This window comes from Phalacrocorax carbo, chromosome Z (assembly GCF_963921805.1).
Source record: "Phalacrocorax carbo chromosome Z, bPhaCar2.1, whole genome shotgun sequence".
Lineage (NCBI taxonomy): Eukaryota > Metazoa > Chordata > Aves > Suliformes > Phalacrocoracidae > Phalacrocorax > Phalacrocorax carbo.
This window is the reverse complement of record NC_087548.1, coordinates 18,847,336-18,868,357: the sequence shown is the minus strand read 5'-3', so window position 1 is coordinate 18,868,357 and position 21,022 is coordinate 18,847,336. Positions and strand designations below refer to the sequence as shown.

Below are 21,022 nucleotides of genomic sequence, written 5' to 3'. Positions count from 1 at the left end.
TGCCAGTTTACCCTGTAGCTCTCCTCAATAGCTTTTGAAATGTCAGGAGAATGTACTGTAAAAATCTATCATGCAGGTCAGGAAAAGTGTGGGAATTATTCCTAGAGTGCAGTGGCAGTCAAATATTAATCTTGGCCAGTACAGAGCTTTTGTTTTGTTAAAAGAACAGAAGAAGCATGTACAGGCACATCGGTCACTGACATCAGAACCAGTTTCATCTGTTTCTGCTCCATAAATAAAGTCTAATACCCTTCTGTTGCAAAACCTTGTTTTACTAACAACAGTATGCAGTTATGGCACTCTAATTTCCTGTCTTTTCCTCCATTCTTCCTTCCCTCCTTGTTTGTTTCCTCCCTCTCTCCCTCCCCTAGTCCTGTCCCCTTCCCTTCCTTTTGTCTTATTGCTTAAAAGCAGCAAGGCAAATTTGGTCAAGCATAAAAAACCCAAAAAGCACTTCTGGGGAGAGAACAAGCATGGAAAATTTAAAAAATTAATGAGCCACTAAAAACATGGAGTAAGAATAGGATTTCATGAAAGGAGTGGCTTCCGGTTTTGTTGTAATCATGCTGTATTTAGCATGTCTTCTTTGTTCTCTGTGTTATATAAGAAAAATTTATTTACTCAGCTACAGTCAGGTTGCACACTGCCCTGATGACAACATGCCAGTTGTTCCAGAAAAAGATAAAAATGGTAACACCAGAACAGGTTTCATAATGTATCTGTCCAAGTTCTGGTGGCAACTCACGCACTGTGCCCTGAAATCACCACTTGGGTGTTCGCTTAGTTTAGCAGTTTCAACTTCTATTTTAGCTCCCACTTCGATATGTGCGGTTTGGTAGTGCAGGTAGTAGCTTTCTGATGTTACTAATAGATAATAAATTACAGCCTTTTAAAAGCAGAACACAATTGTTCATAAATTGGATAGATCATCTTACATGCCAATAACTGCACAAGGCTGTAACACCCAGGCAATAGCACAGATACCATAGCTGCATCATTCAAGAATAAATATTTACTACATTTCTTAATTTTTAAGGAATCCTGCATTTTATTATATTTTGACTTTAGCGTAGGGTAAGAATTCAACATTCAGGGTCTCCACAGGGCATACTTAGCTTCATGAAAGTAGCTTCTGAAGAAGACATTCAAATGAAACCATTATTTCCTCACAGTAAGCAGAACAAAAGAAACCACAGAAACTACTGCATAATTATGGCATGAATATAATCAAATATTATAAAGAAAGTTACAGTGTTTTCAGTTCTCCTTGTTCTCACCCAGTTGAGTTTACTGTATGGGCAGAAATTTTCCACAGCTAGGTTCTCTCTAGGAGTGATGACTTTTTTTGGTCCATGTTTTAAAACTTTGGCTCACTGTTTTTAGTGGAAGAGTAATTATGCTTGATATAGATATGATCATTTAACCATTAAGACTACCTAAAGGACATAGAATTAGCAGTGAAAATCTGGTGTAAAACTAACATGGTAAATACTACTAATAAAGCTGTATATACTTAAAGTACAGGTATTACTGTTTTGGTAAAAAAGGATGGATGTTCATTTTACTGGGCATCTGAAAATTATGTATGGAACATTCATAGTAGGTTGCATGATTGAAATAATGAAAAACTAAGAAAAGCATTGATCCGTATGTGTGAGTGGCCAACTTTGTTGCATAACAGAAATAGAATCATGTCTGTTGTTGGGAATTAAGTAGGGCTTCATAAAAAAGGAAGAAAAGAATCCTGAATGTTTTTAAATTTTACAAGCATCTCTCTAGGTGCTTCACAGCTGAGTAAAGCAACTCGTAGCTGACCTGCATCATTCAAAGATAAGCTTGTATTAACAAAGAAAACCTACCTAATTAGCCTAAAGAAAAGGCTACATATTTAAACAACAGTTGACATGTGAAATGAATTCTGCCTTTAATAGCATTTGCAATTAACTATCTCCCTCCCTCCATTCTTGAGGTAGTAGTTAGCAATTGGTTAGTACTTAGCATGTTTCCCTTATATAAATATCTTCTCTGGTTCTTCAGCAGATAGAGGTATTTGTGAAGTTCTCTTAAGTTTGCCTTTTTAACTTGGAGTTCTTGCCACCTACATGCTGAACATCATTTAGCATCAGAAGGCCCTATTCCCAAAAGGTCTTTATAAGTACCATGACATAGAATGGAGACGGTACAGACAAAAAGAAAACCAAACAAACAAACAAAAAACCCACCCACAGCTAAGAGAAATCTCTTCCAAAAGGACACCTGAATTACAAAAGTTTAAAGATGTGTACATAAGTGGCTTCACCTAAGAACAGAGTGTGAGAAATGTCTAAGTGACTTAGCTCAGGCCTTCGCCTAAGCTACCATCCTCGCCAGCAATGGCTGTAGGCAGATGCTCATAGAAGAATGAGAACAGGGCAAGTATGGTATTTTCTTCAATGGCTGTCCTAGACTGCCAATATTTTCAGTTCAAGGGATTCTCTGAGACTTAAGTGATTTGTCTACCGAGTCATCCTTAATACGTATCTCTTCCAATTGCTTATTTACAATCCTCTTGAATCTACGTCCTCTCATCTGCAACCACACCATCTTTTGGCAATGAGCACAAACCTGTACCCGGCTGCATGAGAAGCCACCTCCTCATTTTGGGATTAAACCTGTATTTTGGTTTTCATGGCCATTAGTGTTTGTAGCAAAAGTGACAGTGTAGTCAAATCCTATCCACCCTTCACATGCTGGTTATGAATTTATAGGCTTCTATGGTAACACGCTTAAACTGTGTTTTTCTTAAGGTAAAAAGACCTATTCTATTTAATTCTTCCTTGCATGGAAGCCAGCTGTCATCCATGATCACCCTTCTTTCCATTCTTAAAATTTTTTCCTGGCTCTACTATAGCCTTTAAGAGATGAGAGCACCAGGTCTGCTGCCAGCATACTTATTGTTATTCCTTTCAAATTTTGAATAATTCTTTTCCTAATAATTCCTAATATTAATTTGCTGTTTTAATCACTGCCAACCATTGAGTTTATTTTTTTTAATTGTAACTGTAAGAGGTAACTCCTAAAAGGTAACGGATGCATTATTTTATGTATTTGTCTAGGTGTATCACTTAACGTTGCTCTCCCATCAGTAATTTCCAACTAGCCCATAAGAAGCTGCACTTAGCTTTTTTTTAACAAGCTGCTTCATCTTTACACAGTGCTGTTTCTGAAATTGAGCAGAACTGTGTGAAGTTCTTAGCCTTTGTTATTCCCACAAGGATAGTGAATATAAGTACATTACAGTGCCTATTAGAGCCTAATGAATCAGGTGAAAGATTCTGAAAAAGGTCCTACACAGTGCTTAGTGTTGCTTCAAGGGTGGCATTTTGTGACAGTTCTTGTAAGGGAGATACTTTCACAACAAAATAATGGAAAGCTTCCATTACTGGATTTATAACTGGTCTAGAGTGATAACAGGAATAAACCAGATCAGTTTGGTATATGTACACAAATTGAGTATATTGTGTCCTTTCACAATCAATTTTAAAGTTATCAATTTAGTAAACTTAATTTTTTTCCCAGTTAACTTTCTCCTTTCCCTAATTAAAACTTACTTCCTTTTGTAATATCTTTCCTTCTATTTAATATTTGTCTTTAGAAATCACAAAACATTATATTCTCATTTAGACTATACTATAATCCTATGCACAAAGAATTAAACATTTCTGGAGTTAATAGTATGAGGCCAAAATGGGATGTGATTAGACCATAGTATGCTTCAGTCCTTTCTAAGAATGTAGTCATTATGATTTTTGGATACAGGCCATCAAGCATTAAAATAATGGTAGAAAAGCAAATGAGTTTATTAAAAAACAATTAAGTATCAGAGTCCATATTAATTTTTAGAGATTTCAAATATTTTGCTTCTAGAACATCTTAGGTCCATAAATTTAGGTCATGAAAGACAGGCAATTCTTTCATTATAGTGCACTGTACTTTTATGCATTTTTATATGCAGTGACCCTTGGTATGAAGCTTAAAGAGGGGAACTAGGGAAGATGCATTAGAATTATAGATGTAATCATACTGGAATTCATTTAAGTTTCTATATAGGTCTATGGAGAGACTGAATACCTCTTTACCTAGTGCATTAAAGGGTTTTTTTTTCACATAGGCACAGATAAAACATAACTTCCGTTCATACTCTGGAGTACTGAAGTCATGAATGAATTATGCAGCATGTCAGTCTTGCAGAAGAAATGCTGATATACCACAGCATTATTTATTTGACAAATGCTGAAAAAAAAGAATTAGTATTTTTCAAAGATCTGTGTAAGGTATGTCTAAACAATAGTCTACGTATACAAGGCTTAAACAAAGCCCTGAAAACCTCTTAGAATGGACTAAGTTTTTACAATTGATAATAGTAACGAATGGGCCATTTTAATGTTGGAAATGAGCAGACAATCACCAGGTGATTGGATTATTGTGTTTTAAGATGCTTTGCCCCAGCAGGTGTGACATGGTAACAAACTGTAATCTGTTTCCCAGGGACTTAAGACAATGTAGTTTAATTTCCTGAACTAAGGGGAGTGTGTTTGCTCCGCGATGTATGCACATACACAAGTGCAGTTGAGACACAGCTTTTGAATAGTCAACCACTTTCACTGCTGCTGCACATATTCAAGAAACTCTGATCACAGTCCTTTCTGTGTTTGACATGCTTTGTTAGCAAATCCATCCTGAGCTGTGACATGCTTTGGCAAGTCCAACATCTAGCTGCTTCCAATAATACAGATAATAATGCACCAGCAGTTCTCAGTAATTATGATTTTGAACAGTCTTGTTACTGCACCTGTGAGATTCCTTTGTCATAATTGTTTAATAAATATTTCAGACATGACAGTTCTTTCCTGAGCTCTTCAAATATACTAATCCAAATCAACTCCTGAAATTTTAGTGCAGTAGTTGCCTTTCATAGAAAGGTAAGTTATTTGAGAAAAGTACCAGGCTATTTAGATGCAAACTAAATGCTTTGAGAGATGTCAAATCCCATTAGAGAAGAGTAAAACCAGTCTGTGCCTGCTCCTGTCTGAACTTCTGTCTGAAGAGCAGATTCAGAAAGGTTTTTGTGGGCACCAGGTCTGGTGCACTGAGAGAACATCAGCTAATGCAACAGGACTGCTGTCCCACAGAGGAGAATTTCACACCATCGCCTTATTCAGTCCAAGATCATGCTTCCAAGTGTCTGTCATGTCTCAGTTTTTAATAGAGTGAAGGATTGTTCAGGTAGCGCTAGGAGCAGCAGATGGAAAGAGTCAAGCACTTTTTCTTCACGCAGCCTCTGCTGAAAGCCAGGGAAGGTTACTACATATTAGACAATGCGTACCACGGCATGCTTATTCATATTAGGTGTGAATATTTTATTGCAATTATAGATGGCATAGCTGATTTTTTAGGAGGTTAAAAATAATAACAAAGTACTTCAGTTGACTTCTGAGTTAGCTGTCCTTATGCAACATGCTGTGCTTGCTTTGGCTTGGCTAATGCCCTCTCTAGTAGGATTTGGAAAGATTTGGTTTATTTAGCTAAAACTAAATGATCTTTTGCCTAATCCCTGAATTGTGACTATGAGCCCTTTATGTTAAAACAGCAGAAGTTAACACATGTTCCTTTGAACCCGTTAGAGACTAATTGAAGAGAAATGAAAAATAAATGAAAATTCTTGATGCAGGGTTGGAAACTACACAGTCTGTTTTAATTCATGACTAGGAGATGCAGGATCTGGCTACAGAAAAGCAATCTGGTACCTGCCAGGGTTCTCCATTTTCCCCTCGTGGGCTTCTGCAGTAAAAAGTCATGGCACTTTCATAAGGGGAGCATGGGAAGGGGAAGAGGGGAAGCAGAGGGCAGGATGCAGTCCTGATCCCAGTAGAAAATACGGTGCAGACAAGACAGAGATGCACGGTATGGATGTGCCCATGTCCCTTTCCTGTAAATCTCATCTTTGGAGGTAGTGAGAAGGAATATCTTTTCCTTCAGTCTTCACTGTGGAATTTAAATTCTGGATCCAGGAGCAGGCTAAAGTCTTTTGAGGCATATTTGTTTGGAATCAGTGAAAGTGCTTGGGGGCTCACATAATACAAAAGTTTCTGGGTTGAGCGGGCACACTTTAAATGTGCCAGTGTCCGTGAAAGTCATCACAAATAAAGATTAGCATTGTGACTCACCACCAGCAAGGGGAGATAAATATGCTGTGAACTGTCTGTTGCTCAGGAAAATGCATATGCCTGTTTTTATGGACTCAGTTGCACGTTTTGATTCTGGTAGTAACAACATACAGAAGGGTACACGGCATTTCCCATACCTTTTAAAAGCATGTCATCTCAAAGGCAAAGACAAGGAGAACAAAAACAACAGATCAAAAATTCTGTCCTGAATGCATATTTATTAAATTAATTTCTAGTTGGTGCACTTGTTATGTAAAAAGGTAAATCTTGGTAAAGCTGTGGGAGATATCCAGGTTAAACTGTGCGTATCATGACAATGCTAGATCATTGTTTTGCTTCCTCCTAGTGCCACTTGAACAAAATATTGTACATTATTTTGAAACCTGCACAAAACTGTCTAATTTGCAGTTTTGGACTGTTGTTGTCATCTAGCAAATGCCATAAGCAAATACAATCTTTTCTCCAAAAACTGTCTTGCAGGTAAGCCAAAGGTGAAATACGGCTTTTTTTCCTAAAGTCTTAGTACCTGAAAAATCAGGGGTCTCCTCCTTAGTTGCAAAATAATCTTCTGAAACTGTAATCTCTTTTGATTAAGAGTCATTATACAAGGTATTAAATGGAAATGGGAATTGCAAAAGAATTTTTGAAATTACTTGTAAATGGACAATGTAAATTAAATTTAGCATAGATTTGGATGCACAAGGTGTTACGTTACACTTGTTTAATTTAAAGATAAGTGTCTGACACTGAAGGAACTTAGTGTCTGATATTTTTAGTGATTACCAAGAGTCTTCCTGCCCTTGGGACTAAAATACTGTGATACAGGATTGTTAGAGAAGAGTGGAGCTAAAAGCAGGTGCAAAATGTGGAGTCTGACACTGTGAGTACAGGTACAGACTTCCCAGTAGCTCCTGGGCTGAGTTCAAGGCAACGGTTTTTACCTGTTGTCTTCACCTCTTTCATGATACCTTCACACAGCCCTGCTCAGTGGTAGCACTGGAGCCTAAGCCCGCCTCAGCAGGTGTAGAGCACTGACTGGCAAGGACTTCCGCTAAGAGGATTTTAATCTCCCGGCTTGTTCAGTGGTGTCTATGTTTGTTAATTCTCTTGTTAATATTTCCCTCATTTGTGGAAAGCAAAAACTCTGTGGTTGGTTGAGAGCATACTAATAAAGTGCCCTGAAGCACACGGAGTTGCAAGTTCTATGAGCTGATCATTGCATGTTTGTGCGCTCTGATCACTGTAATACATTTGAAGCAATGGATGGTGCCTTGCTAGAAGGCTAAACTGTTTTGTAGATAAAATAAATACCTGTGTGGTTATATATATTTTAAAGAAAAGCCACATTCTTTGTAATAATAATTCCCATTTTAGCCTGGATTGCAATTATTAGTTAACTGTGCAACTGAAATCTATTTAATATTTGTTTCTGTTATCTCATGAATGTCACATGTATTAAAAATCAGTTTATTTCATCGTGAGTTTTTTTCTTGTACTGAACTGAAAATGAGGAATTAAAGATGTGTCTGTATCTATTAAGTAGGAAAAGAGTAGAACTATTGAGAATCAGTTGAAAAATACACCTGATGAGAGCATTATGCTATGGGATTTGTAACAGCTTAATTGGGAAATACAGTGGCTGGTACAGACATCCACAGTCCTTGCAACAAAAATCTAGCTACTTGTTGTACCACTCATTGCTACACATTGTATAAACACTTGTCTATTTATGAAAAAGCAAGTTTTCATAATCATCCCTGTTCCACCAAGAGCAGAAAGTCTCCCAGCAGTAGGGGTCGGAAATGAAATAGCTCATGCTTTTTAGCACCTGGCACAAAAGAGATTCATATTGAGAAGAAGCAAAATGCTGTCAATATTATGTGTGGACAGCTTAATATATAATAGACCTTGAGAGGAATTAAGAGGCAATGACATCTGCAGAGAAGCAGAAATGGAGGTGTATGTAGCTTGCTTTGTCATTCTCTGACACCAGATACATTCTTCATAACATTGATACTTACAGCAATAGGACCAACTTAGAATGTGAGAAAGTTGTTAATACCCTTCCTGAGCCATTATTTAAAGTTCATGGCTGGCCTATTTTTAGGCCACCATGTGAGAAGATGTTCACTGAAAATAGATACAGATCATGTGTCCTTGCAGAATATAGAACATCAGGACATTTCATTTCCAAAGAACATAATTGGGGCTGGGAGCAGAATCTTCTTTCCTCTCACCTTTTTGCTTGTAGATTATAACTTCAGTTACGCAAGCACATGCGCTTACATGAGTTATATTAACCTCTAAATATTTAACTAAAACTAATTTGAAATATAGTTCTAATGGGACATGTTAATTAAACTGATCTTTTTTTCATTATTAAGTGTACAAATATGTACATTTATACATATATATATATACCCATGTACACATATAAATATATGTGTGGGAGAGCATATATGTGCATATATATACACACATCCACAGACTTTCAGGCACATAGATGCGAATGCATGTGTCCAAGATGTATGTGTGAGAAAAATACTGTATAATACTCTTTTGATATCTTTGCCTATTACTAAGTACATACATTGCATTATGTACTCCAATATGGTCTTTATGCTTCTCACTGTTACAGTATATGTCAACATATATTTCTTATGCCACCAGTCTATGTTTATAATAAATTACCTTAAAATGAACTGTAATGACAAGGGTTTTAAAGGCTCTCCTATGATATAAAATCAATAAAGATAAATGTGTTCATAAAAGTGGAGACTAAGATACAGTCTTAAGATAATTTGAAAATCTTTCTGAATAAATTATAGGAACATATTTCTTACAGAATTAATCCTCAGCCTATATTTAATTCATGAAGTGAGTAATGTAATTATACTTAAATGCTATTAATGGTTAAATAAATTTAAAACTTTGGGCAAGCAGATTAACTGAAATTGTTTTGAAAAAGAATATTTAACTGATGTAAAGAGTGTGGCACTGTCTGTGCACCTGCACCCTGTGGCTGCCGGACTCATGCACAGCTGCTAATGGCAGTTCCCGAGTGCCCTGCTGTCATCAGGCCCCCTTGCTTTTAGTGCGTGTCTAGTCCTGGAAAGAAAGCACAAGCACAAATATTTAAGGCCTTAGTGATTGCATGCGAAGAGCAGGCACAGCATAATTAATAAAAGTAGGTAGCAGAAGGCTACAGGTGTCTCCCCTGGTTTCTTGTTTATTATTTCCATAGCCACTTCTCCATACTCCCTAGAACAAAAATTTTCAGGATGTACAAATGCTGAGGATGTCCCATTCATCCTTGATCTGTCAAGTCTTGACCATGATTTGGCTCCTACTTGTAATGTGACTCTTTCTTTGTTACTCTGATACCATGCCATTATTGTTTGTCTGCCTACTGTTGTCTGATGCATTACTTTTACTCCAGCTGTTATTACTAATCCGCATTGACTAGCCTACTCCTGCCAGTTTGCCTTCTCTTTCCTCCACATGATGTGCTATTGAGGCTGTTCTTGCTGTCACCGTGCCTACTTGCACTCTTCAGAATTTCTTCCACTCTTTACACCTCCCATGCTATTTATGCATCTCTTTCCCCTGCAGCTTCCAATACCCCTACTTAGCCAAAGTGGCACTCTCAAGCAAATTCTACCTTCAGGGATGCCTGGCTGTCACTCTACAAAGTTATTCCCAGAGACTTCATTTTCATTTTTACCATCCAATTATATCTCTTCTGGAGCCAACTCTCCATGTCTCACCCTTACAACTGAGCATCATCCTCTTGTTTCACTGTAAAACTAGGCTCTAGAATCAGCACTTCCAGTATTTTTCTACTTCTGCATGCTTGCGCTCTGGCACAGCGGCCCGAATGTGCGTCATGAGCTCCTTACACTCATGTTGCATGTTGCTACTCATAGCATAACATCACTGAGCCCTTGTGCCTGATCCCTCTCCAGCACCCTTTTCAGCAGTCTCCTTTAGAAGGCAAATTCACATGGTCTCATAATTAGCTTGTCCCAGTTCCCATAGCAAAACAGTGATGAAGACTGATTCAGAATTAGAAAGGGATTGTGCATCCTCCTTATCTGTCTTTTTATATCCTTCTGTTATATATAGAAGTGTACATCTATACCTGACATTGTAGATATTCTAGCACATACACAGGCATTCAGGGTTCTGTCACACATTTGTCTAAGAAATCGAAACAAATCTCATTGTTTACAAATGCTGTTTATCGCCACTTTAAGATGCAGATTATACATAGTGTGGCAATGTTTAGATTTTGTGCATTAAAGTTAGGCGTTTGCTGTTTCTCCCATATCGTAATGTAGAGTAGGCCTTCATTCAATAGTTACAAATCAAATTAGATGCAAACAGAAATGTACTTAAAAACTCTAAACATAATTTCCATGTGGATATTTCAACCTCAGTGAACTGAGATTTTCTGATATACTCAGTAAGAGTTCATTTAAGCCAATTAATAGTTTTATAGAGAGAGGCTTTGAACCAATGGGATTTTCATTCATAATAAGAAGTAAGTGTTAACCTAGCAATTAACAAGATAACAGTATTTCTGATCCAGAGCTCTTGGAGAATTTTAAAATAACTCAGTGAACAAATCACCACTGATTTTTAAATCACTGTTTTCTTCGTTGTTGTTATTACTGTGTCAGCTAAACCGTACACATAGGGTGTAGATAAAGCAGATTCTCTTGAGAACTACCTCCTTGATGACTCAATTATTTTGGCCATTTGGGTTGCTGTACACAGGGTACTGAAGATGGGAGGAGGGGACAAAGAGGAAGTGATGGGGTGGCAGATGGAATTTCTTACCTGTTGCAGAGCTTACAATAAACTCTCCATGGAAGCATTTCTAGTTTCAATTTCTCATCTTGACCAAACAAGGAATAAGTCAACACAGAAATTCATATCCAAGCCACAATATCTAAGATATTATTTTGTAAATACTATAGTATTAGTCAGCGTAACACACAAGCTTACACAGACAGAAACGGGAATGAAGATATTTGGTTACTCAGGGGCAGAAAACCATAATAGTGATTGTTAAATACATTTGTAAATTGCAGTTTATTTATTCAGTTACTAAAAGGGAACACTCTCTACAGCAACTGCTGTACTGTACAGCACTAGTTCCATATTACCTTCTGTAATGAACTGTGAGTGTTTTTTCGCTAAGAGCATTCAGGAAATTTGTCCCGCAGTACAGTTCAGAAAGGAAAACCTGCAAGAAGTAGAGGTTGATCAACTGGCCTGAACTTTTAAGTACTTACCTGGATTATCAGGACTTCTCAGGCTTTTGAAATTAGACTGGCTATCTCACAATTTCAGACTGCCTTAAAAGATTGCCTGTATCGCTGTTCTCGTTTTGATGCTTCTCATCCTTTCCCAGCTGGAAACCAAACTTAAGAGGCATAGAACATTTCAGAACATTGAAGAAGTTGAGAGCTAAATTCCCTTTAAAAGCTGCCCAGTTAAGGAATGGATGGACAGTTGGGTGAATGAAAGGTGGATAGATAGCGTCTTTTTTCTTTCATTCCTTCTTTCTTTTGCTCTTTTTTAATCTTCTAAACATAATGGAAGATCCAGAGAAGAGAATCATAAGGTGCACAGAACTGCTCTCCCTTAAGCTCCATTAAATCAGTTATCAAGCTGGGAAAAAGATGGATATCAGACTGACTTTACTGGAGGTTTGGTTGAACCATATATCCTAAAAAGTATTATTCTGTCTATATTTTAATTTAATGAAATAATAATTCTGAAGCATAAAAATGCATATAAGAAGTTGAATAGAAAATTCTTATCAAGTAGGGAATGATAGAAAAGTATGCAGAAGTCCAACATTTAATCAATGAAGCCAAGAAAATATAATTGGTCAAACCTATATCCCGTCTGCTTGCAAATGCATAAAAAAGATTGGTTTCTCTTAGGAGACAGCAATGCTAGCTACCGTATGCTTTCTTTAAGGCTGACTTGTCTTGTACTGAGTTGATCGGAGCTAGGCAGGAAAAAAAAAAAAAAAAGCCTGCTTCAGCTCAGTTCTGGTAGAATTCAGGTAGAGGATTTCATTCATCATTTTTCTGGAAAGCATATTTGTTCCTCCCTTTCTTTGCCAGCCTAAGCTTATCTCACAACTGTCTAGAAAATTTTTTGCGTCTCAGCAATGGCTGTGCAGGTATGCTGGAGGTCTTGGGGACCTGTGGGCTTTGAAAAAGTAAATACACAGGCTGGACGCTGGTTTTCAAGGGAACTGAGATTACGTGGACTGTTTTTGCCTTAAAGATCAGAGTTTTTTTCAGGTTTTGTGCTTTGTTGGTAGGTCAGACACATAGATTACCTCAAATCAGAGAATTATTGGGCTTTGAAATATATAGCCAGAGGGGCTAGACAGAATTTTTCTAAAATACATACACCTGCAATATCCAAATATGTTAACAGAATTACAAAATATCAAAGTCCTGAAGAAAAAAGAATTGTGTTTCTCAGTGGAGCTCTAGACATAAATGTTGGTATCCAAGAGTTACCATATTCATAAGTAAAATTTAAGCAGAGTCTCTGTGTTAAAATTTATCTATGTAATTGAAAAATGGAAAATTGTGGAAATCCCATTCAAAGAGAAAAATGTACAAAGTTATTATTACTTATATGAAAGCCTCTGAGCAAAATTTATTTTTAAGTCATACACCCTGTATAGATGATTAAACAGAATGTGTCAAAGCAATTTCAACAATTACAGGTGTACCAGAAATTAAGTATATTGCATCCCATTGCCACATATAGATTTTCTGGCATTAAACAAGGTGTGAGCTAATGATGTAGTCATTCCCTCAGTGGGGTACTAATCCTAGTCCTCCTGATTGCCTGCTATCATAAAACCTATAAGAACTTAATATCAATGAAGTGCCTCCTTTCTGCCAAAGTTGACTATAATTGACCAATGGGTTAAAAAATTACAAGAAATCGTGAACACATATAGAATATGCCTCCTGAAAACCTGCTTATACAACCCCAAATTCCTAAATATTCTGCTTTTTCCTACAGTCCTCTCTTAGTCATTTGCTCAGTAATTTCTCTTCTGTGAGTTATTTCTAAGAAGAAAAAATAGGTTTCTCAATAAAGTGAGTTCTTATTTTCAATGGCCAGGAAATTAAAACTGATTTAGTTTTTCATCCTTTGAAAGCAGAGTGTAAAGGAGGGACACTCAGAAAAAAATGTGCCTTGTTAAAGGTATGCACTAGAATTTTACAATAATATGTAGAATTGACCTAATGAAACTAAGCTATTTTTTTATGTAGTCATAAACAGACTTTGGTGGCCTACATATAAGAAGGACATAGTTTGTAGATGGAAGTAGTACTTTTTATTAGCTCAGTTGGTTTAGTGGGAAAAAGCAAGGGACCTTTCAGGCATACCGATCTTCCAAGAGCTTTGTCTGCTTTTTTCTAGCAACAGCTTTTTCCAGTCAAACTAAAACACTATGTCTATCCAAAAATCTTCTCCTGGAGAAAAGGTCTTAAAAACTCTTACAGATTCCAACAGAGAAGGTGGCCATCACAGTGCCCTAGTCACAGCTAGGTGAGCCTTGCGACTGCCTCTGTGATGTCTTGAGAGGCATCGGAGTAGTCATCCAGAAATATTGAACCCACACAGAATTATAATACCTGGTGCTTTAACATCAGTTTGAAAAAATAGCCAGGAAGGCCAAGATGAGTAATAAAACCAGTACGCTATAAAGGAGCAGGAACCAGGGTAATTACCTAAGTAATCTCTTACATAAAGCAGACTACTGCACCTTCGACTTAGTTCTTGTGTAACGGAGACCAATAGTGGAACTGATCCACACTTGCCCTGTGTAGGTCTGAATCACTCTTGCCCTTCAGCTACTTCAGCTATATAGTACACTCCTAACCCTTTCCTCAGGCTTTACTTGGTATTTTCTTCATGTAGAGGTGAGACAAAATCATTATTATTTTATTTAATTTAGATATCATATTTGGCAGCATAATCTGGTTCCAGTGTGGCTCCAAAGAATTAACTCAAAGAAAATAGGAGTGGAAGCTTCTTCTCTGGACAAAATGTCAACTTTTAATTTGGCAGTTTGTTCTTACCTCTCTTTTAAAACACAAAACTATTTCTCCTAATATGTTGAGTTACATAAAATGCGTTCATAATCGTTACATTTTCTTACTCCCAAAAATTATATTTAAAGTAATATACAAGAATCTGAAATTGCAGGACTGCCTGTGATTAAGACCCAGGGAAATGTATTTTACTTGCTCTGAATGATCTCATATTTAAATAAAAGAACACTTCAAAGAGAAACAAAGCACTTAACAATGACACATTTCTTTCTACCTCAGTAATTTTCCACCTTCTAATGTCTTAAATAAGGAAAGTTTGTACTTTTGCATAAACTTTCACAGAAAACTAAACAAAATGAATGCATTACTAGGCTATAACAGCTGAAATTATCACAGCAGGGTGGTTTTGTAGCTATGTTGGCACCTTCATTAGGCAACTCAGGCTGAGCAGGTAATGTCTCTGTATGCATGGGTATATCCAGATATAAATTACATATTGAGAGAGAAAGGTGGGCAGAAGATTAAGCTTAGAGGACATGACATTTCAGGGGTGAAAATCCAGCAACAAGAGTGTATTTGGTTGGGATTGCCAGGACGAGATGAATTTCTTTCTCGTTGGGCTGGACTGGCTCTGTGCAAAGGAGTCATGCAGGTCTGAATTCTCCCCTCTGTCTATATCATGCTCTCCTATGACACTATTAAGATATAAACCTGATCACTTGTCTTGTTTTTACTAATTTACCTTTCGTTTACTTCGTCTGCCCTACTTCTCAACTTTCAGTCCAGATACCTTTTCTCCAGGTTTTGTGCTCTCATGCTCTCACTTTTTCAGGATTTTCAGTTCCTCGATCTGGTTTTAAAGTCAACCTTCCTAACTTCTTTTTTCACTTTCTTCTAGGTCTTTATGTTCCTTCTTTTTGTTTTCGTCCTATTCTCTCTTTCTTAACAATGCTCCACCTAGGTCTATTTTCCTCTTTCTTCCCAATCATGACTAGAATTGAACTTTCCGCTCTCCCAGCCTTTTCTGTGCTTCCCCACCAGCTTCTATATAATTTCCAGTCAGTTTTTGCTGTCTTTAATAATTCCCTTTCTCTGGCTTCTGGGTATGCAAGGTAAGCTATTCACTTTCAGAAACAGAAAACAAGCAGCAAGTCTGCTAAAAAGTCCCATAGCAAAGCAAGAAGTAATAGTTATTGCCAACTTTTCACCATCAGCCAAGACTGCTGTAAGGCAGTCTCATATGGAGCTGAGGATGTCTGGAATGCCTTATATGATGCCACGAGAATATACAGAATGTACTTGAAGGGGTAGCCTGGGATTAATCCTCTTGACTTAATGACTCAGCAGGATTCATTGATCTTGAATGCCAGTGACACCTACCTGGTAGCTCGCACCTTGCAGTGCTGTTGCTTGAGATAATTTTTGGATACAGGCAAACAGCAGCACATCTTGTATCAAATTTTCCATGTGTTTTTACAAGCAGGACTAGCTTGTGGGGAATATTTAAGCTCTGATTGTGATGTCTGGGGAATGATAGTATTGTCCCATAGTGTTGCACCAGTAGCATCCATGCCTTTGCTTGCACTGAGTGGGAGTCATAGCCAGACTGCTCTTCCTTTCTGTAAGTAGGAGTCTCCCAGTCATTACAAATCTCTGTGCTCTTTTCCTCACATCTGTTCTGTTTCCATTCCTGCCATGTATTCCTGTACATTTCAAGTTTCACGCAATCATGAAGAAGTCTGAATCTTGGTCTCAGATCCATCTCTTCCTGTCTTAATCCAGCCCATTTATGCTTAGCCATGAGTCTATACATGATGCAGTGTTTCAGGCATGCCAAAACACTCATAAGGGGAAGTTAGGGCAGTCAGAGTGGGTGGAGTAGAGTGAGGCAATACAATGAAAAGTGATGCAAGAGGAGTGTTCTATTTCCATCACTTATAAATAATTCTCAGATAAAAGGTTCTTGGTGGGATCATATCCCAATGAATTCAACTGGAGCTTAGTGTTTGACTTCAAAGATTACTATTCATACACTCTATCTTTAATCCAATAAGTCTGGAATTAAATCTGCATTAAATTGTAGTAATATAAAATTCTATATTTTTTATATCTCCTTGGCTCATTCCAGAGGAAAAAAGAAGAAGGCTTAGACAGTGTTTATCTAAGTAATAGATGTGCTGCTCTTGAGGCCAGGGTTAAAGAGAATCTCTGTACTACCTGTTGTTAAGAATCAATGTTCATTTCTGCTTAGAGACACTTCTGTTTCCACCTTGCCATTATATAATGACACTTTATTGTGAGCTTGCCAGAAGGTATCATAAGTCTGTCCTAGGAGTAGCACTAGAAAGTAATTTTGCCCTGTTTTTTCTTTCTTTAATGGAAAATAAGACATTGCTGGAGATAACAGCTTTCTGCTTCCCAGGTGCCTGGTGAGACATTTTGTTTCACATTATTTTCCAAGTTCCACAGGAATGATTTTGAGAGGATGTAATTTCTCTGGGGAAGGTGGTTGTTTCTTTGCTCTTAGATCATGTCCATGCTTCTTAATTGCCTCAGTAGCCAATGCCTTCCCTTCAAAGAGAGGTTCCCACCTCTTTCCCAGATGAAAGGGGACTGGTTTGAAGAACCCGTTATGGTTTCTTCCATATGGTAGGGGTGAGAGGAGAAGAAAGGAATGTGTCCAAACTGTATACAAGTATATCTGAGCTTGCTGCCGAGAGAGCTGGCTGCATGGGATATATGAGATATATGAGACAGCAGATGCATGGAAGGTTGAAAAAGCAACTTCCAGAGGAGTGCAATGGGTCTCAGTCAAGGAGGTGAGAGCACTGGTAGGTGGGATGTCTCGTTTACATCAATCACAAAGCCTTGGTTCATGTAAGAAATGACAGGGATACTCCACAGACAAGGAAATTAGATTTAGTTTTCCAAAACAGTTAAGTGACTACTGGTTGTATTTTGCTTTTATTTGCTCTGTGTGCATTTATGTACAGATGATCATATGTGCTATCCCTGTCATGTTTGCATTGCTAACTAAGTAGATGTTGCCTGCCTGAGCCCCTCGCCATGTCTGATGCTGATTAGTCTCAGCTCTTTAATACACTGTTAAATCTGTATGAAAACCGACCATGTTAGTTTTCCTAAGATAAAGTAGGGTCTGCAAGAATGAGCTTGAAACTTTTTCAGAGATTGTTCAATTTTTTTTTTTTTTATTTAAAGCAAGTAGGACATTTATAGCTTTTTGGTTCTAATACTTTAATGTAGATGTGCTCATAGTTGGCTCTGTGAACGTAAATATTCTTGGTGGGAGATGCCCTTAAGGCCTGTAACACTCTTAAGAAAATAGCAGTGCTTTCTGCATATAAGGGTCTACTGTATATGCATTTCTTTGAAGGGCAGGGATGCATGCCTCTATGTTTATAAAATGAATTAAATTCTGGGAGGGAAATTTTTCTGTTGATTTCAGCTAGCCCTGCAGCTAACTGTAATGTACATTTATATTACCACTGGAGTTGTTCTGATCAGAAAGAAGTTACTGATGTAATATTTAAAAACACAGGGCTTGCATAACTATCTCCTTTTCCAGTTATTGCAGCAGCTAATCTTGTTGTCAGGCAGTGTATTTCCTATTTAATTTTTATTTTTCTGTCATATTTTTGCCTTTAAAATCCAAGGGGAATAATGAATAATGTGAAAAATTGCCTGAGGAGTACAAATCGGACTGCACTGTTGTTTCAATCACTTCACTAGAAACACATGAAAATATAATTAAAAGATTAAAAAATTAGGCACAGAGAGAAACAGAAAAGTCCAATATGAGCATAAAGAACTTCTTTGTGAATAAATTAGAAAGTCTTTTTTTCAGTGCCCATCACACGGTATATATTTGCTAACCATTATTATAATTATGTTTCCTTCCCATTTAGGAAATTGTCAACTTCAACTGCCGGAAGCTCGTTGCTACAATGCCTCTGTTTGCTAATGCAGACCCAAATTTTGTGACTGCCATGCTAAGCAAACTGCGATTTGAGGTGTTCCAACCTGGAGATTATATTATCCGAGAAGGGGCTGTGGGTAAAAAGATGTATTTCATTCAGCATGGTGTTGCTGGTGTGATCACCAAGTCCAACAAGGAGCTGAAGCTGACAGATGGCTCTTACTTTGGAGGTGAGTAGGAAAAAAATGAATGATAACATTGGAGTGAACACACTAGAACAAAACATGTCCAGATATCAGACACATAGTGACATCAGAATAAGTCTACTGAGTGTCCTTCCTGAAATTTGAACTTATTTTGAACTTAGAGCACTATTATTTAACAAACAGTATTTAAATAAAAATATAATAATTTGCATAGTACTTTAATAGCTATTTAAAGATAAATAGGATTCATATTTTTTTGAAAAGGGATACAATTTTTGAATCATAAATGCAAAGTACTTCTAAAAGGTAAAAATCACTGTAAGAACTACAAAATTAGGCAGTGCATAAAAGACCATTATTTGTATAGGATATTTTGGTATTCATGAATATTTCAAGCTATTATTAGTGCTTTTTCAGTGAATTTTAGCACAGAGCAATGTTTATCCTTCTAGTATACACTATGAGAAACTGGACTCCCTATTTGATTAGACAGCTCTCCAACAGATGTGTATTAATAAAAGCTAGACATGAATTTTAATCCAAATTAAAATCATCTTGTAATCCTAATGAAAAATAGGTTTTCATTTAGATGAAGGCATCTGAATATTTATATTCTGATGAAAAAAAAACTCTTTTTTTACTTATAATAATTGACGGGTATGAAAATGTTTTTCTTTGTGACTGTAAATTGTCTTTGTGCAATAGAATAGGTGTCTGCTTCCATGAGTAGCAGCCAGGCTGATTTCCAGGAGCTGATTGAACATTTGCCTGTACCACTGCTGCCCATGACGGTTACAGTTAGTTGGTCATTGTATTAATTTTCTGTTGAATCTCATGAATCATCCCAGAACTGAGTCAAAAGCTTTTTAGAAAATGTTCAACTGAAAGCCTAATCAGTGGCATTTAGCTGGTGTATAGAAGAGGGAAGCTTAGAAAAGTGAATTGGGCTCACTGTTTGAATTGGGCTATAGAGCTACTTAACTAATCCCATTTTAGAAAAATACACGAAAGCTACTCCCTGCTGATCTGGCCAGCAGGCCTTGTCACTCTGAAGTAGCCTCTGCAAGGTGATTTGTACCAGTATTTGTAGAAGCACTTCAGTAAAGAGGTCTTGTGCTTATCCCACGGGCTTAAACTGTAGATGCTGAAGAGAGAAGATTAAGGAGAAAGAAAAGGTAAATGCTGAGGATGAAGGAACAGAGCAACCTTCGTCTTGGTCTCCTCTATGCTTAGCAGTGCCCCAGTTTGTGAAAATGAATTTGCAGGAGCCTGCGTACTGAATCTGACCATAACACTCCTCTGAACCAGCAGAGGATCAGAGGAGATTGTACATGAAAGTATTTTACATAACTGTCAGCCTGTTGTTGCAGTGCAAACGACTACTTAGCTCATCCTGTTCATCCACTACCCTTCTTAGCAGGTGTGCAGATGAAAAACAAGCTACTATTTGCAATACCCAGACACCATGAGAAATTATTACAGTGCGTACCAAAGCAATTTTACTCATCCAAACTGCAGCTGGGATGAGACATGGGGTGCAAAAATGGGGGCAAATACAACAAAAGCATAACAGCTGCTGGGGCAAATGGGAGATAGTTGCTGCTGCTGGATGTAGCCTGGAAAGGAGAGACAAGGAGAGGAGAAGAGAGGAAGGGTGAGCACACAGGAAGAGAGAACCTCAGAAAGGAAGTGCCCTAAGATCCAAAGTGTTGTGATTCAGATCTGTTTTAACAAATTATCTTATAGCATTGTGAATTCCCAGAAGGGAATTTCAGACTCTGGAGAAGAACGACCTATTTGACTGCAGCTGAAGAGAGTGTAAACAAGCTGCACATCAGATAACTGTGAATTGAAAAGGTTTAGTTTGTCAAAGCAGCAGCAGAAATCTCTTTATCTTTTCTCTTTGGAGAAGATGCTCTTTCCCTGAAATACGCATCAGAATTGGAGTAAAGCTTCCTGACCAAAGCAGACACAAGAAATGTTGCACAGTGAAACAGTAACAATTTGGAAGAATAAGCCTGTGTTCAAATCCTAAGACCAATAACACCTTTTTTGCATAATGGAGACACACAAAATCTGAGGCTGAGATATTATCTAGGAAGCTGCAACTTGTAACTTCAACTGTATAGCTCCCAAGTCTAACACAATAAATCAATATCAACACTTCTACTCTCACAAGCAAGGGAAGAACACATAGGTGGGAAGGCTGTGCCATACCTAAGTGGATCCTTTTTCAAATTTTAAATGTCTTATGAATTGGAAGTTCCTAGTCCCAGCCAGAGATACTAACTGGGATGTCAGATATGTTCCAGACTATGTTTCCCAGAGGCCCTGGCTCTGGGGAAATTTGGGAGGAGTCCCTGGAGAGGCAGACTCGCCTCCAGAACTCATGGAGGGATTCACCAACATCCTACCTTGGATGTGGAAAACATTCATCAAACTTAAAATATGTAAAATGTTTGGATTAAGGTTGGACTAGATGATCCCTGAGATCCCTTCCAACCTGTGATTCTGTGATATTGACAACATTGTATTAGTAGAAAGCTTCTGACACCCCAAAGTTGT

General features: G+C 37.5%; 1 protein-coding gene across 1 annotated transcript in view; it reads left to right on the top strand.

Annotated features, from left to right (window-relative positions):
* Positions 1 to 21,022, top strand: part of HCN1 (hyperpolarization activated cyclic nucleotide gated potassium channel 1) — a 202,580-nt gene that overhangs the window by 162,181 nt on the left and 19,377 nt on the right. The window contains exon 6 of the mRNA XM_064438625.1: positions 18,241 to 18,481. Coding sequence (XP_064294695.1) covers positions 18,241 to 18,481 — 241 coding nt within the window. The remainder of the gene's footprint in view (positions 1 to 18,240; positions 18,482 to 21,022) is intronic.